Source organism: Aythya ferina (genome assembly GCF_964211825.1).
Source record: "Aythya ferina genome assembly, chromosome: 4".
Taxonomy (NCBI): domain Eukaryota; kingdom Metazoa; phylum Chordata; class Aves; order Anseriformes; family Anatidae; genus Aythya; species Aythya ferina.
In genome coordinates this window covers 63,072,787-63,091,470 of record NC_140300.1, presented here as the reverse complement: position 1 = coordinate 63,091,470, position 18,684 = coordinate 63,072,787, and the positions used below count along the sequence as shown (strand labels likewise).

Sequence of the window (18,684 nt, the reverse complement as noted above, 5' to 3'; positions counted from 1 at the left end):
CAGCAGTCGCCTGGCCAAGACTGTAGGCACAAAGTCTCAAAGAGCTGCTGCGAAATCCCCCCAGCCCTTTGGAGACGCCATGGTAGGAAGGGAGCTTTACGTTAAAACCCCAAATCCACGTGGAAGGCCCCCAAAATTGGTCTGACTGCCCCAAATACCGCACGCTTGCAGTTCTCTCTTCACTGGTAACCAAAAATCTCTGTCGTAAGTACTCTGGAATTTGTGTGTGGATGTAGAAGCTGTAACTTTTGGACCCTATTTGTTAAAACATCAATTTATTTTATTTTCAGTTCAGAGACAAAGCCTATAATAAAGAGATCCATAGCAGGAACAGCTCTTGAAATAAATATAAAAGGTCATTTATTTATTTATTCAAGGAACTGAGAGCAGGTGCCCTATTTACAAATGCAGTCTGGCTGGCGAACAGTTCATTTTCCACGGGTTCCTCTGAAGGGTATCCTGAAGGTTGCTCCAGTATCTGGCAGCTACTACAGAATATCGAGCACATCACGCTCCCCTCGATGCGGTGCGTCCCAGCCGTACTGCATATGCCTTTAAAAACCCACAAATGGCGAAAGGGGATTTTCTCGTAAAAGTCCGCGGAAAAGAACAAACCCAAATCCTTACACAGAGCCAGCAGTTAACGAACGACCGAAGAAAGCAGGCAGAAAGGCTAAGTGCTGAAATTTGCTAATAAAATCTCTCTCAGAGCAGCTGATTGATGCATGCAGCGCCCGAACGATACCTCCCAAAGAAACAAGTTGCTGCTTCTGTCTTCCTATGGGTTATTTTACAAAGCACTGCAGGCAGGGAGGCACAAATAATCCCGAGACAGCTCTGCTGACAGCTCTAATAACGTTATTTATTGTTTGACAAATCTCTTTTATGTGCCGAAATTGTTACGTCTTGATTCCTTCTCCCCCCGCCTTTTGTGGCCCGGTGGCTGATAAAACGAAACAGCGGGGTGAGAAATCACACCATGGAGATTCGCCAGGCCTTCTGCCTCTCCCCTTCTGCCTCGCTGCGTCTCACCGCGCGACTTGTCCCCGTCCTGTGTCTTGTGTTGCCTTTTCCTGCGTTGCCAGCCCTCCCTCCTGCCCTCCCACGTGCCAATGCTTCCCCCTGATCCTTCGTACCTTGCCCGTGCCTCATGGCAAGGCGGCGTGGAGGAGAACTGGATGTTACAGAGCGTGCACATCACTTCAAAACGGGCACATTCTGCATCGTGAAGCCCTGTGGAAAGAAAGCAAGCCCTGCTGCTAAGAACCCCCCTCAAACCCTCCCCTCCTAGACCTTTCCCTACCCCTTTTCTTCAGAAAGTGCTACTTGCGTCAAATCTCATCAAAGGGCTCTGAGGAAATTAAAGACCTTTAAAGCCAGCTGAAGTGGCATTCAACACGTGCTTCTGCAAGCGGTGAAGGAAAGCAGCTGCCTCTGGGCATTAGATAGGGCGCTTGGGCTCTGTTCTGCAGCGCCGGGGGATGAAGCCCTAAGCCAACACGTCAATGTTATCCTTGAGGAATAACGCTCCGAGATGCTATCCAACGCCTCCACGGAAGCAATACATCTACAGAAACAGCACACACTCGCCATCCGCCGAGCAGTTTTTAATCCTTATCTTTACCGAGGTCTTCACAAAACAACCTATGAATACCAAAATAACTGCACCGATTAATCCCATCTAGAGCAAACAGAGGAGGATAGCCCCAAACTGTTTCTTGATGGGATTTCCAGAGCACTGGGCATCTCTCTGCTGCCCTCAGGTCCCCCTGAAAACAGCAGCTTCGGGCTTTGATGTACTCACTGAATGCTGGCTACAACCCAGGACTGACTCAAGCTGTGTCAGCTTTGGGCAGATGACACCGACCGCGGGACGCCAGCGCTGTGACCAGGTCGGGCTGCTCTCCTTCACCTTCCTCTCTGTGCTCTGAACCAAAGTGGCCAGGTCTGTACCCATTTCTGTAAGAGGGATCAGGGTTTTGGGGCCAACCTGCCTAACTTTCCCAAGGGACACAGAGGGTGTCTGAGCTGAAAATACCCACAAAGCAACCTGGGACTGTGCAGATGCCAAAATAATTCCCTCCCCTGATTTCCTGGCCACAGTTTTGGGGAAATGCCATGAAATCTCTATGCTGGATGATGGGGACACAGGAAGGGGTGCACTAGGGGCAGGTTATCAGACACACCAAGGGAACACAGATGCCACGCTGCCGCTGAGGCAGGGTGAGAGCTGGATGCTTAAACTCCCACTTTACTTCTCTTCTTCTGGATGGCCCCAGCCCACAGTGGAGAAAAAGGTGGGTGACGTCCTTTATTTGAGCAGACTCCTTCTACCTCATATATGCAAATCAAAACTCCCGAAGGCTTTACATGTTGCTCAAACCAAACAGCAGCAAAAATACAAAGCATAATGGTAACGCAAAAGAAAAAAAAAAAAACAAAAACAAAAACAAAATGAAGCAAACAAGGGAAAAAGAACAAAACGATGAAAAAACCCCGATCTTGTACCTGATGTATAGCAAACTGTACAGTATATACATCGTCATGTATTATCCTCACAGAAGAGCAAACTAAAAGAACTTTGTAACACAGAGAGAAAAAAAATATACACCCTGTATTGTATTTGCCATTGAGTAAGCAACATGTTTATACACTAGTCTCTATAACTTAACGCTGTGTAACAGCATTTTTTTTTTTAAATTTACAAAACAAAATATCTATCCAGAAATAATCTAATCATATTGCTCTTCAATACACTTCTGTAGACAAGTAAGACTCGAAGTAAACTTCAGTGAAGCGCAGCTTTTGCGAGCCCACAAACAGCTGCAGAACTTCTCCATTCAAGTAAGTCCTTGGAAGTATTAACATGTGCTGCTGTAATTCAGTATATAAAGGTGCTATATATATATCCCATGTACAGACAACATGTGGTGGGAAGGCTTGCTGTTGTCGTCGCTGAAGCGTAAGAAATCAGTTAACCTCATGTACAGTAGATCCATTTCCATGTTCCATGCATGTTACATTTACTTCATGAAAATGAGGACACAAATAGGAAGAAAATGAAAACTTTAGTCAAACACTGCTTTATAAACGCTGTGGCAGAGGCCAACGTCCTTCAGTTATAGAAACCACTGAATTTCCCTTTTTTCTTTAGTCAAAATAAATCTAAGGGCTAGTATACAAAGTGCAGGACCGACCACTCGAGGAAGTGACTTTAAAACCAAGTTACAACGGCACCATCCCATTCACCAACTGGACCTTCATCTCTTGAAGGCTGTTCATTATCTTCTTCTGGTGACCAACAAGTGTCACGCCCAGCCGCCTCAAATCCCTGTGGGAGAAAGCAGACGTTGGTTCCAGGGACGGCTCAGGCACACGCCGACACACACACTACGCACCGCACGCACCGCTGCTGCTGCCTACCTCTTACCCTTTGTGGCTCCCGAAGCCCTTTATAAAGGGAGGCAAGTTTAATATTCCCCCCCCCCCTTTTTTTTTTTTTTTTTTTTTTTTAAAAATGGCTGATGGTGTCTCAGAGAGGTGGCACAATTTCACCACGATCACCTCAGCGGCTAAGGGGAAAAGCTTGGCAGCAAAATGTCAACATCAGCTTCAGCAAAGGTCTCCGCGATGCACGAGGAGTCCTGTTCCAAGAGAAAAGCTGCGTAAGAAAACGCGTGTTGCAATTTCCTCTTCTCCTGAGAGAGGCTGATATTTGATCTTGGGTACGAGCAGCAAGGAGTAAGGTCAATCCACGCTTCCTTCCTCTTCGGGTGAGGCAAAGCCAAAAGTACACAAACCGCAATCCTACAGCCAGCTCCTGGAGGGAGCTGAATGGCAAAGGCCTCGAGCACTGCTACCGCCCTGATGGCCTCCTAAAATCAACAGGAATTGGCAACGCAGCTCCCCTCTGGGCTTTTGTAAATCTTTCTGCAAACCCCTGCTTGATTATTATTTTTCTGTGAATTCTAGGTGATAAAGGCATTTGTGTTGGGTCTGCCAGGGGTGCCATTACAGGAAAGCTGTAAGGTAAGATTAGGAGGAACGGTTGTCTTCTCGGAAGTTTGACTCTAAAGCCTCGGCATCTAGATGAAGCTAATCACCAGGGTTCGCAGCAAATGCTGCCTGAGAGGCACCTCCGAGGGACAATTTATCCCACCCAAAGACAGGAGTGGGATGAGTTGTTCCCTGCAGATATTATGCTAGGAGCTGGGGTGATTAGATTTAATGACATCTGAAGCCAGATGAGGTGACTCCCACACCATGGGTTATGGCAGAGTAATTTTACTGATTTCTTTAAAGAGGGAAAAGCGTTAGCAAAGAAATTGAAGGAGTAAGTTTGGAAGAAGGATCAAGACAGGTGCATCCCTGTTTCCAACGTAAGACATAGACCATTAGAGAAGCAGTTTGACTTACAGGAGATGTGATGTTTTGTTTGAAGATTTCCATTACAGAAATATAAGCCCCTTGCTTTCTACCTCTCAGCTGGACTGAATAAAAGATGTTTTCAAAGTAAAGCTCTACGGTTTTGCCAATATAGGTGTGAATCACAGCACTGCTGGCACCAGCTTGTGGACGACACCCAGAAACAAGTAAGCCATTTACAGGAGAAGGCTTTCCCCTGAAAGCCAGCGGGACGTAAGTGCTTTTTGGAAATGACACTAGCAGGACTGATGCATGCAAGAGCCAGGATTGCCAGCGACACCCAGAGCCCCAGCTGCTGCTCCCAGGAGCCCAGCTGCCACCTGGGTCATACTGGAGACATGATCCATAGCAGAGCTACATGCTGGACTGCAGGTGAACGTGTACAGTGACCACCGAATGCTTTTGCATAATGCACGTGAGCTACCCATCAAGGTGCACCTCTCTCAGCAGATTTATGTTCTGGACAGAAACTCCTGTGTGAATACAGCCATCCGGATACAAAAATTACATAGATGAACTCTTCAAAATCATTGTTTCTAACAACAAGAAATCCCAAGTGAATGTTGACGTGTTAACACAAAGCCAGTTGAAGCCGAAAGCTAGACCTGTTCTCCATAGGATTGTCACGCTTTCAGCCTTTTGATTTGGAAAATACCAGATTTTTTGCTCGAGGCTAAATACTTCATTTCATTATTACACCCTTTTTCAGTGAAGCAACTCTCTGATGCATGCCGGAAATCCCAGCACAATGGGTGTGGAGCAACAGAGGCCAACGAGACACATCAGCACATTCCTTACCCGGAAGAAAAGGCTGCAGCACGATGCAAAGGTGCCTAACTTCTCAGGGGGACATGCTTTCATTTCTGCCTCCACTGAATTGTGAAACTAGTTCAGCAAGCAATCTTAATAATGAAGGAAAATGTAGTAATGCTATTGTTACATGCAATTTATTTTATGTACACAGCACAGTTGGAAGTTCACACCAAAGATCGAAAAAACAGTATAGGGCCAGATATTTAAAAGAGCCAACATCCGTCTTTCCCCCCTGCTGTGTGCTGCTCTGCTGCTACTTTTTGAAAGTTCAGCTATTTTTGCAGGTATCTAAAGTGCAAGCTGAGCTCTTTTGAAAATCCAACGCCACATATTTCACGTATGTACTGTTTCTGATATTATCCCTCTGCTCTCGCACATTACGCAGAAAAGCCGGCCTGGAACTATCAGCAAGGCATGTATGTGTTTGCATTTCATACACAGCTCCGTCAATCTAACAAGGAAAAGTCCCTACTCTCTGGCATTACGGCAGGCTTCCTGATCAAAAGGATCCATGTACCGTTTCAGGTTTTACTCACTACAGAGCTTTTTTTTTTTTTCCTTATAGCATCCACCATAACCCAATATCCTTGAGTAGAGCCTCATTGATTTAAGGGAGGCACAAAGAGAGAGAAGAAAAACGAGTTTCTAGTTTCAATCCATTAGTTGCTCACCAGGGGACCTAGACTATTTTTTTTTGAATATTGAATCCTCTCAAATGTGGAGCCACTGGCCAAAAGTGTGGGGACTCCTCAGAGAGGGGAAAAACTTCTGTGCAGCCTTTTACCTCCACAAAGACCAGCCAGAAGGCTAACCCAGACAACAACTCCTGAGCCAGATGCTCACCTAGCATAAAACCAGCAGCTTTACTCAAAAGCCACTCTGCTCTTTGCCAAGCCAGCAACAAAACTTCCCCCAAAATGCCTCAGTGAATGCAGGAGCTTTATTTCCCGTTTTCAGGCGTGACTTGCAGCATGTTGCAGCCTCCCATGCGTCCAGGGCTGAAGCACTGGACTTAAAGCAGCAAAAGGCAGAAGGCAGTTTTTAAACAAAACTGGGTGCACAAAACAGCCACTCTGGGGCCAAAATCCACTTCTGTGCCAAAGAGTTGCAACACAGCTGGTCTAAAAATCCAGTCCAGTGCTGCTTGACCCATTTCACCACAGCCAATGGGTAATATCTCCGGGCCTAGCTCTGGAGATGTACAGGGGTATCTACACGGGCTTTGGAAAGGTTCTGGGAGAGTGACAGGATACTTGCACTTCCCTGCGAGAAAAGGCCCATCTGGGACCCTGCCGAGGAGCAGGCAGACGGCACTTGCAGTCAGCATCCTCGCCATGCAAGGGGCCCTACCCCAGACGCTGGGTTTGTGTGTGCCGTGGTGGCAGCGGCACGGGCATTCCTCGAGGCTGTGAAGATACGGGCACCCGCATGCCACGGGGTCTCCCTGCTTCAAAATACTTGAGCTGCTGCAACAAGACAACTTTTAGTCCTGTTCCAGGGAGAAGTGCCCCCCCACACACCCCTTTTCACTTTTTTTTTTCCACACAGGGTTGAAAATGGAAACACAGAGGAACTCAAACCACATGCTAACGCAGTACTAAGAGACCGACTTCGGTTAACCGAAAAGCCAAGTGAATAAAGGGGAAAATTGGTGTCAGCCCATTCCAAACAACCTGTATACAGCCGTACGCATGCTGTGCTTTTACCATGTCCTTGCATGAAAGCCCGGCTCCAATGTGCCAGGGACAACACAGTATCCCCTTAACTGCAATATCCTCCGTTTTGCAGGGGTTGAATTCATGGTCTCCACGTTGTAAGAAATATATTTAAAACATTTTATTTACAAACAGAACTACTTATACACCATGGACCAGTTTGTCAAACACAGTGTAGGCTAGGACTGGATCGCCACATAAGATACAACCTCCCTCACCACCCCGTTAATCATGCAAGAGAAAGGGACAGGTTCCTGAAAGATCTCCATGGCTGGAAGCCATCAACCTACCACAAATTGTTTTGCATTTCATCTCCCATTCCAGTAGTTTTCACCACTCTTCTTCGTGTGGTGTAAATCTACAATGGCCCATGCAGACTGGCACTACTCACGGAGTTAGTTAGTTGTCAGTTTGAATGAGGGGAAAGAAGAACCTCAAAGACCTTCAGAAGACGCTAAAGAGAGAGGAATCCACTTGCTAGGGACTTTTGCATGAGATTAGGACTTATTTTTTTTAAGAGTTCATCTGCTCTTATTCATTATTCCCATTCTACTTGATTACGACTCAAGAACTGGTTTGTTCAGAAGCAGATGCGATTATCACAATCCTAGGATTGAGATTTCAGGTGAAGAATAAGTATCTAGAGCAGGTGAACTCTTAAACGTTCTTCATCCAGCATAACTTTTAATAAATAATTTTATTTTATAAGAAAAAAATACAATGCAAAGCAACACAGCACATATTATTACAAATATTCAGAGCTCTTCATCTAATAACAAACAACAGGGTGTCCTGAGATTCAGTGAGTACAGATCTTTCAAAAGGTGTAAGTATGCAGTCCACATTTTGTTAGTAATTGGTCCAGTCAAGTGTCAGACTGAAACTCATGTCATGGATCTATCTATTCTTGAGCATTGTCCTGGTAAAGTTATTCTTGCAGTGGATTGAAAGAGCTCCAGACACACTCAAAGTCACTAGGTGGTCCACAAGTTTAAAGAGCAGGTCTGGTCCACTGGAAAGGTTTCCTTCAAGTCTGATATCCAGTTGGAAAGAGGGGGTGGAGGGTGAGGCTCCACTTTTCACAAGGTGATTCGTCCCTTTGCAAGAATTAGAGCTAAATGTAGAAATCACTCTTTGTTTGAACACATACATTTTCAGGTCTTTGCTTTAGCAGGCAGAGCTCAGGACTTGGGGCGATATTCACCGTTTTTAGCTTTTTAATATTTTTTCTCCTAAAATTTGTCACTAGCACTACTCTTCTTTGGAATAAACACATTAAACCATTACTTTGAAAGAAGCAAGGGGGTAAACGGGATTTTTCTTGGCATGCTGGGGGGGGATTTTCAAAAATGCTGAACATCTACCATCTCAACCAGGTCCCATAAAGAGGCCACAAGCTGGGCGCCCACTGCCACCAGTCCCATGAGAGTGTCATCAATCCCTTTTTTTAGAGAACTAGCAGTTGTTTTTTTTCCAGGAGATTTTATAAGTATTTTACATTCAGCATATTTTTTTTCCTGCGTTTTCTGGCAGGGATTATCCAGTTCTCCCTTCTCCACCTAATTTCCACATGTCTCCTGCATAGTTTGAATTTGGGGAATATCATTTTGGATGGTATTTGAAGGCAACCTCTTAAATTGTAAAGAATATTTTACTGATGTCATTTGGGGAAAGAAAGCTACTTTCAAATTTTCAGATCTTCTTTTCACCTGATCCCCCCAAGTCCCAGCTCTGGAATATATTGAACAGTTGCCTCTATTGAAAAAAGACAAGGAACATTTAACCTGAATTCTCATTTGCAGAGTACAAAATGTTTTGTTGTTTCCTTTTACGGGGAGAAAAATGAAATCTCCAGAAAAACAAAACCCCAAATATATTAACCTTTAAAGAACTTTGCTTGTTCCAATGTTTATTTCTTCCCCGTAGCATCTCTGGAGAACCCACACAACTCTCAACTGTGCCCCACAGAAGCCAGGTAAACATTTCTGTCCCTTACTCTGTTGATTTTAAGGGCAATCTGCCAGTTTACATCCAGAGAACACAGTTCAGGTCTTAAGTTTGGGACACCTTTCCTCTTAAGTCCCTGGAATCTATGGAAGTTTCTCCCATTTTAGTGGCTGAGAGTCTGGTCTTCTGCCTTCTTCACTAAATCTGAGAGAGACCACAGATTTCCTGATCTAGCTGGCTGACTGGCTTAATGAACCTTTAACAGTTTTCCCCAAAACAGACTCAACTCCGGTCAAGATCTCTTGCTAAGCCACAACTGCAATGCACGGACTGCGCAGGTCAAGACCCAAGCCTAAGCGTCTCTGTCCAAGGTGGCTGGAGGAGATTTTATTTGCTAGCAAATACTGGGTAACTACATAGCAGGAACCAGCTCAGAACACTTATCTGAACTTGCCAGGTGGGTCTCTGGTGAATTTGTGCAGTGCAGTGATGATTTTTTTGTACAAGTATGGTGTCGCTGCACATGAAAAGAGCCTCCCAGCACGTTTTAAGAGTCAAATCAGCAGTTTACGCATGTTCCTTATGGCATTATCATAGGAGCTGGCGATGGCCATACCAGCTGTCTCAGTGTTTGTTCTCAGCCTTGGGAGGATGAACAAATCCAATCTGAACACTACACAGGGCGGCAATGATGCCTTTCTTCTGGAGGCTAGCATTAAACTAGCCAGAATACAGCCAGTGGAGCTACCTGTGGGATACACCTTCATAACCAATTTTGTTTCCTGCAATTCTCCTCCACACAGCCCCTCACCTAGTATGCGAAGTTGGAGCATTTCAACTTCTTGCCTTTTTCAGTTTCAACAGAAGAAAGTCAGTGAAATGCAAGATGGATTCATGAAATGTCTCCTTTCAGCTTCAAAAACATCCCCCAAAGCTCCCAAGGCTCTCAAGCATCAGTTCTGCCCTGCTCCGCTGCTGTAAAAGCCTGGAAGAAAGCTGAAGCTGAGCAGCTCAGACATCTCATCTCCATTGGGGCCAGTAAAGGACCAGAGTAAAATGACATTTGTGCTACTGAGAACATCCTGGGATTCTGCGAAGGGGGTCTTAGATGTGGTTTGTGGCTGGTGAGGTTCAGAGCATCTCTGGCAGCTATAATGTTATTTGAAGGACTTAAAACACCTCGCCTTTCTGGCTAGAACTGTAAAGGCAATGGATGTCTTAGCTCACTGGCAATCTGAAAAAACATTTTGAAGTACTTTTTGGGCAGCCTGGAAAGATCTGGGGAGAAAGCTTTGAAATTTCTGAAATACCAAAGAGTAAACAGAGGTAAGTATTTACATTTTAAGTCTAATTAAGCAGATCATTTCACGATCTGAAATGTTACATCCAAGAAAAGGTGGGTATCTGGCACAGTTATAATAGTCATAAAACACAGATGTGCAACCCAAGGAATACTTAATGATACATATCACAATGAACTGCATTTTGCGTGATTTGTGGGAAATGTACCTCACTCCAAGAGGTGAGGTTAGAAATAGTTTTGTCAGTGTGCTAAGAAGAGGGATGCTAAGACTGTATAAAGCTAAACGAGTGGCAAAAAAGCTCATTAATTTGGGGTTGAACACAACATTTTCTCTGACCCAAACCAAAGCAATTTTCTCTGACCCAAACCAAACAATTCACTTTTGATCTAAGTATTTCTTTTAGAGCTCTTGAAGTTGTACGAAGTTCTAAACAGGAACAAACTGGAAGTTCTTGTGAAACCTATTTGTGTTCTTTGATATGGCTAATTCAGCCAAACAGCAACAAGCCTGTGATATGTTTCAGACAATCTGCATTTCCTACCAGAACTTGCTCTGATTCTAAGATTAATGTGTCACAGAAGAGGGGAATGCTCCAATCTTTTGCTTTTCTCTCATTTTTCTGCTTCATTCTATCCTCCTCACCCATCACCTGGCTAGGTTCTTCCTCACTACCCTGGGGATGGACCTCTTCCTTGGTCAAAGGGTGTAGATCGGTCCAAACAGGGTCCTGAAGCCTGGTGTTTCTGGGCAATGCCTTATCAGATGAGTAGGTGAGGAACCGTGGAGTCCTCAGAAGCAAAAGGAATGGGACATGCAATTGTAGAACTTGGCTGAGAAAAGGTGTGTAAGAGTCTCAGGCACCCAAAAAATGAACTAGTTAGAAATCCAAGCACCCTCACTTCCTAGAAAGGACTTCATCCCTAGCTTGGGGGTTTCACGTGAGTGCCTGAAGCTAGGCTGGATGAATACAATTGTAAGGGATAAATATTGGGCACGTGGATAGAGCAAATAAAATCTGAGAGGGAGAAGAGATGCCTGCACTCCCTCCATGCATGCTTTGTCCCGTTAATGCAAAATTGACCTCTATGCGGGTCTTACCAACCTGCAACATGTGCAAAGGATCTCCTACCCTGAAGGCTGAACTCCACAGCAAGCCCTGTGGCAGACAGGAGAAACACTGCAGTTCTGTGGGGCACTGGGATTTTTCCTGCTTTATTCCAAATCCTCTGCACTGATTCTGCATGCACACTGGCTTTTGGCACATGGCTGGAGGAGCCATTACCTCCTCCAAAGCACCAAGCATGAAGCATCATCTTTCCCATTCTGCCTCAACGTCTGCAATAACCTAAGCTCAAGTAAACCCAGATGCAAAGGCAGGCTTTGGGGCAAGTTTGAGTAAGAGGCAGGAAGAAAGTACAGAAAATTACATAAGCAAGACAAGCAATGAAAGATGGAGCATAACCAGCAGCCCCAAGGTATTCACCAAGCTGATTTAGCACTTTAGTCACCCCAACTGCAGTCATACCCCCGTGCAAAAACCAAGGGCACGTTCACAAGGAAGAGTCTCAGCCAGGGAGCCTGTCCCCTAGAGCTGTGGGTTTGCCGATGGTCTTCTGTTGGCAACGGCTTGTATCTACTCTTATTTCTTTCACAGTAACCTTGAAAAGTATTTCCACACTTTACTGGGCCTGACTGTCCATTTGGCTAAGCCTGGGCCTACTCTGCAACCAGCTGATCCAGTATACCTCAGCAGGGCCTGTAGCTCCTATAAGATCACTAGTAGGTTTGTTTTTTTCGTTTGTCAATAACCTTGAACAATAAACCACTACTACGTTGAGAGGACAGCTTGTCAATTATTCAAACTCAGGCATTAATTTCTGTGAGTGAAGGAGCCAAAGCACTGGCTGCCAATGTAGTGACGGTAAGTTTTAGTCCTGCCTGCGCTTGTTATCATCAATACAGATGCTAAAAGAGGAACTGCTGACTGCAAACAAAGGGTAATGGTTTCCTTTCTGCAGCCTCCTCCCTAGTGTTTTTGAACAGTTTGTTTCCCTCCCCAGCTCCAACACACGAGGTGAAAAGGATCTGGAGACTACTTACTCTAGGGTCACCTGAGCCACGGCGTCCATCGAACTGTATCCGTTCTCCATGAAAATCTCGGTGTACCGGCCCATTTTGATGGCTTCCAGCCACTCTCCCACTGACCTGTAGGCACCGCTCCCCACCGGACTGTGTTCTACCAACAGATTTGATACTCTGAAGACAAAAGGGAAAACAAGAGAAGCAAAAAGAGTCAGCATCATGATCCACCCAACACGACCCAACTGCTCGTGTTCTCATAAAGTAAAGGTGGCTCTTCGGTGGCATTTTCAGTGATTGTTGAAGCCCAAATCGTCCCAGCAGGCTCCTGCTGAGCAATGATTTCTCTGTCTCATACGAAGTTGTTGACTTTACTCTGGAAGTACAGCACAACTGAAATGAGGTGGAGGGAATCATGCTCTTATGAGCCCCATGCGGGATTTCCCAAAGTTGTCAGTTTTACCACTGTTTTCAGAAAGGGCAGTGTAAAAGCTTCCAAAATCTCCCAACTGCCTTAGTCAGCGGAATAAAACCAAATGATGGTGACAGGTTAGCTAGGCAAGATTTCACTGCGTATAAAATACATCGCTTCACCTTCAACTTCGCCTGCTGTTCAGGGACTGGAAGCAGAAGGGTTGGCCTCGGCAGAGGAGAGGATTAGCGTCCGTCCCCGTTACTTCTCACAAACAAGCAGGCTCCCTTTCTACGAGGCACTCCCCGGCACTTTTCCTTCAAGGTCTTTGGTCTCACTATTCCTGCCCTGTTTTCCTCCTCTTTCTTTAAAGCTCATAATTAACTTAAGACAGCCCAGAGCCTGGAAACCGAAACCCAAATTACATTTCCCAGCAGCAGCCGTCAATGGCAGGCTGTTGTTAACACTTCAGGGGCTGCTCCTGCAGAGTCAGGCCAGGATTTTGGATGCAGGCAGCATCCGCCAAGCCCTGCAGAGAGCAGCAATGCTCCAACCATGCCTCAGCCTCCCAGCAAGGCTCCTGCTCAGCCCTGGAAGCAGGGGGAGACTCCTACTCCCATACCCTTGCTCAGACCTCGCCGCAGCAAGTGCTACCTGCTCGGTTATGCTGCACGTGGAAGCAGTGATTAGGGCAAGATAAAACCCTTCACTGTGGCAGAAACACCATTACAATACCTGGCATGAGTGACCCGTGTTGTGTGTGGGTCCACCACTCTGCTAATGATGCACGGGGAGTGCGAAGGGGCTTGTCCAAGGTCAGCCAGGAGAGAAAGCAGATGTCCCCCGTTTTGTAAAACACGACTTCCAGCTAACGTAAGCCTTGCAAAAAGATTATTACCCCCAGGTGAAAGTGTTTGCTGGGTCAGCCTCTGACTGCGAGAATTACACTGAAGAGATTTTCAACTGGAAGGCGAGCTAGGATATTATATTGTTATAGCACTTCAGGAATCTTCATATATTTTATGATCACATTAGTATTATTTGTTTATTTAATAGCAATGCTGAAGGGTCCAATAAAATGTGAGCACTTGCAGTACCAAGAGCATAATGGCTTCCCATAACGTTTTATACACATGAGGAATTCAAAACTCCTAAGCAATCATAATGAGAAGTGGATTTTCATCACTAATGTCAGGAGGTACCTACTGATACTCACACACTGTAATGTAGAGAGTGACTTCCTCCCTTATTTGCATTAATGAGAATTTCCATAAAGAATACATTTCATATATAAAAAAATCATTTACAGCTGCTGTATGTTGAAATTATGATTCATTCACAATTACTGTGGTCTGGGCATGGCAATCTGTGACTATAGAAGCACAGCCCCAAAGCCTGGCTGTTCAGGTACTCCATCCACCCTGCATATACCCACAGCGCCTTTGAAAAGGAGAGGTTTGGAATTGCATGGACCTGTTAGTGGAATAAAACATCAGCAAAGTGCTCAGCAGCTCAAGGAGACAGTTTACTCCCTTTTTTCATTTTTTCCTGCCTAACAGTTTGGTATAACAGTACATACTGCTACTTAACAGGCCTTGAGAATAACTGTTCTGAACTGAAAATAAAAGAGAAACATCCCATTCTGTACTGCCATAAACCTTTTCCTGCAGGTTTGCTGGAACTAACATTACAACTAATTGCTAATAAGGGACATTCTTCAATTTCTTCTTCAGATGGTTAATGATGCATGTAAAATAGCCTGAGGAATTAGATCTATTTGGTATTTAAAAATGAAACTGTGAAGATTTCATGTTTCTTCTCTTCTAATGCATGGCATGTCATGCACAGGAACATGTCTTTTATTTTTTTTAATCCTCTGAGAATAAGCTTTTCTGATGGGCCTCTCTCCTCCAGTGTTAATAAGGGGAACTCCACTGCCATTAGTGAAGCAGCAATGATTTATATACATCACTCCTTCATGACCTTGTGAGGGACTGAGTGATTAGCAGCACAGATGGCTCGGAAGTTATACTTGGTGCTTATGATGAAAAAACAAAAGACTCTCCAAGAGTCCAGTGTGGTGGAGAGACCACTGCTAAAACTCACTAAAAATATAAATATTTTCATGTTTTTTTTCCAAGTACAGTTTCATTTCTTGACTGTACTTCCCCATATAGCTGTGTAGCTATTGAAACTCAAAATGAATTGCACACCGGCTGCTTGATTCACTTAATGTGGTTTTAGCAAATCATTTGCGTGCGGCTCTCTGGTAACCACAGAGATCCTCTCGCAATTTCAAAGACTGTCAGAACTGGAGGGGGCAGCTAACACGCCTGGGAACACTTGCGGGAGGACGCACTTGGGCATCTGGGAGCTTTGTACATCCTAAGTTTCCGCCAGAGACTCTCTCATTGGTATTACAAAGATAAAGTCAGCAGGCAGATAATTTGAGAAGTGTTTACTATCTACTTCACGGACTCAGTCTTGCTCTCTCTAACCTTGGGGTAGAGCACAGGTAGCTTTATCATAGACCTATAAATACTGCTGAAACTCCAGTTTCTGAAAGGCAGGCCACAGTAATTTTCTTTGTGGCAGCAGCACTACATTTATAGAGTAACTGAATTGCTGACCTGCCTGCCAATTTAAACAGAAAGAAGTTGATTTGGGAAAACTCCCCTGGACATAATGAAGCTGGAGGAACATCCACCCGCGGATGTGCGCAGGCCAAATAATAAGTGGTAATTCAACACCAGGGGTGGGTATTCAGACAAGAATCTTGCTCTGAGAAATGGTTCTGGCCTGATTTTGTACCTGCTCGATGCATTAACCAGTGTCTTCAAGCTGCTTGGGTTACGGATGAGTTTGTCCAACATGCTGACAATTTCGTCAAACTTGGGCCTGCTGTTGCGGTCTTTCTGCCAGCAGTCGAGCATGAGCTGGTAGAGAGCAGCAGGGCAGTCCATGGGACTTGGCAGGCGATAGCCTTCCTCCACGGCTTTAATCACCTGCGGGAAACAAAACACAAGGCTGATAGGTTGCATTCCTTCCTTCTCTTTCCTTTTTCCCCAAACGCAAATTGGTTTGAATAGAGAACAGGGGTCCAGCAATATGCTCACACACAAATTCTTCCCCCTTTCTGCATACAAGATGCAAATCAAGTAAACTCCATTTTCTTTCAATTTTTTTCTACGGGATGGGTCGAATAACTCATTTTCAGTCACCGCAAAATGAGCCTGGAAATTCAGGGAAATTCAAGGTCAGATCTCAGGTTGCACTTGTCCAAATCTCGGCTGAGGTCTGTAGGTCACCCCAGGAAACTCCCAGAGCCTGCTGTGGTCCACCACCAGCAGCCTATGGGGCTTTCTGGCATCATCTTGGAGTGCAGTGATTTTGTTTATTCAGACGTTGGCTTCTTTTTAAATGAAAAGGCATGTGCTAGACCACAAATTTGTATTACAGTAATAAAAGTCTGACTGTATTTCAAAAGAGACTTTGAATGCTAATTGATGGATGGATTCAATGCAGAGGCAGAACAACCATCTCATATATCATTCAATACTGTCTGGGTCTAGCTGTTCTTACTGCGTCCACATTTCTGCCAGGAATTTAAAATGTCAGCCTAAGAGTATGTAAATTAAAAACGGGAGGGTTGTTGCACTGATTTCAAGCACAACCCATCTATGGTTCTACACTGAAAACAAGTGGTATGCACATGTGCCGCCTGCACTCCTGAAAGGCACAAATGAACAAATGAGGGCGGAATTGAATAATGCAACTTGTTTTCCCTGGTTTTGGACAGATTTACAGCAGGGCTCCAAGCCCAGCAGTGCCCATTTTGAACCTGTAACAACTCTGAGGAGAATGCAGCTCTTGTTTCGGGCCACAAGGGGCTGTGCCCATGCCAGGAGGGTCCTAGCAGCCCATCTTCACAGCCTCTACTCCCAAGCCTCGCTGCCCAAATGGAGGTGGACACAGCTATTGCTGATGGGGAATGCTATGTGGAAAGCCACAGCGCTTCACCGTTCAGCTCCAAGGACCGCCTCAAGTGCCATTCATGCTGGGCACTGTCTCATGATTTGGAAACATCCCGTGTTTAAAAAGATGGCTCTGTGGTTAGTGTGTAAGTTGTCTTGATCTTTCTGTCAGTGAGAGCCACATCAGGATGGCATTTTGCTTTTCAGAAAGCTCCGAAATTCAAGACCGCGTGCATCACTTTCAAATCAGCCCCCACCACACAGCTTTTGGCCAAGTGGAGGAGTCCCAGGAATGAGCAGGCTGAGCAGCAGCAGTGGGAAACTGGAATCCCCTGAGGATGCATGTAGCAGAGAAAAAACTACGCGAGGCTTTGTAATCTTCTCAAAGGGTGCTGAGCATATCCGAGGGTCTGGCCACAACATCTGCAGTCCTTCTGTGCTCTGCCAGAGACCCATCTAAAATTTCATCTGTCGGAGGAGCAATTGCACCGCTCTCTGCCCAACCTGTGTCTACAAAGCAATTTCATCTGCAGATTGCTCACAGAATCAAAAAAACAGGCCCACCATACTATGCTGTATGCATTGGCTATTCCTCACATCACGCTTTTCAGCTGGTCCCTGGCCCCAAATTTACAACTGCCCTATAAAAAGCCTCAGTGTGGCACAGCCACGAGAACATTATTTGCTGTGTCTGCATATGTATTTATAACAATATCAGATCATCCCCCAGCTGTAGCAGAAAGAAAATAGCAGCAAGACGGGTAGCAGACCAGCTGGCACCAGCTCAGAATATCTGAACTACATCTGCAACGGGGTTATGCATGCTTTATATTCCTGGCAGTAACATCACAATCAATAGCGTTAACTCAATTTACAGGATGTCGTTCGTTCTGGTGATACAATGCAAATGGTATCAAAATACTGCAAGGGGGTAGGATGCTGAAATACTCGCTGCCTCTCTCTGAAGGTGCCTTCAGGGTCTGGCAGTAAGAGGAGAAAAAGAATGAAGCAAATAAAGACCTGTAGCAACCTTGTAAGCAAACTCAATTATTTAGAAAACAACAAAAAAAGGCACATTTGCCACTTTGTTCATTGGTGCCACTTCTTTTTAAGACTTGAAGAGCAAAGATTTGCATATAAAAGGAGACATTTTGTGTCCCTTTTACCCCTTCTGGACAAGCACCATTCACTTATGGATCCGAGTGACTGAACTGGGGATGTTTGGAAAGGGAAGACCCGAGACAGTCTATTCCAGTAAACCAAACTCTTTTAGCTCCCTGTTTTCATAAAACCACCAGTCTGAAGACTAAAAAGCAACCACTGTGCTCATTTAACTTACCAACCTGTGTAACGCAGCCCACAAAAATCCTCTCAATTCCTGCATACAAACCTTACCGTGCGGTGCAAAGCTTATTTTTAGAAAGCCTTCTAGACACCAGAATGACTTCACAACATGGTTTGTAGCTTTCGAAGTTACAACGCTGCCTGCCATTTGGCACCGCACCTCCTTTAATAGGGGCGAAAGTAATCTGGCTGAAACACGGTGAGAATCGTTTTGCTCGCTGCTGACAACGTGCTTTAATTAGAAACTATACAACGAGAAACTCTTGTGCAACGGAGTCTGAAATTCACATGAGCAGAGCTCCCTAGACCTCCACAGAAAAGCCATCACCACACCTAACATTGCTGGTTCTTCTGCCAGTTCAAGGAGGGGAGGAAAGGAGAAGGACAGGTCTTTAGAGGATGAAGGAAGAAGGAACAAATCTCACAAGAACCATTTCTCTGCCACAGCACTGAATCACGTTTCCTTGGCTGCCACCATCCACACGCACTTATTATAGGGAGAGAGAGAACCTAAGCAAAGCCCAGTCAGGAACTAATGATCATGAACATCTCACCAGATCTCTGCTTTCTGCTTGTAAATAGAATTTACAAGAAGTATAATAGAAAATAGAAAGTACAAGAAGTATAGAAGATAGCATTCACCTATCTTCTTCTTCTTCTCAGGTGGGAAA

General features: G+C 45.0%; 1 protein-coding gene across 11 annotated transcripts in view; it reads right to left on the bottom strand.

The window, feature by feature from the left end:
* Positions 1–335: 335 nt before the first annotated feature.
* Positions 336–18,684, bottom strand: part of EPHA5 (EPH receptor A5) — a 192,026-nt gene continuing 173,677 nt past the window's right edge. For 7 of the 11 annotated variants that reach the window (XM_084519372.1, XM_084519377.1, XM_084519375.1 and 4 more), the window contains 3 exons: positions 15,507–15,700; positions 12,305–12,460; positions 1,593–3,331 (listed from right to left, as the gene is read on the bottom strand). In XM_084519372.1, the coding sequence (XP_084375498.1) occupies positions 3,226–3,331; positions 12,305–12,460; positions 15,507–15,700 (456 nt within the window). In that variant the 3' untranslated portion in view covers positions 1,593–3,225. Of the gene's footprint in view, positions 3,332–7,059; positions 8,051–12,304; positions 12,461–15,506; positions 15,701–18,684 lie in introns of those variants that run through there. The other 4 variants (XM_084519376.1, XM_084519379.1, XM_084519380.1 and 1 more) reach the window with 2 other exon arrangements.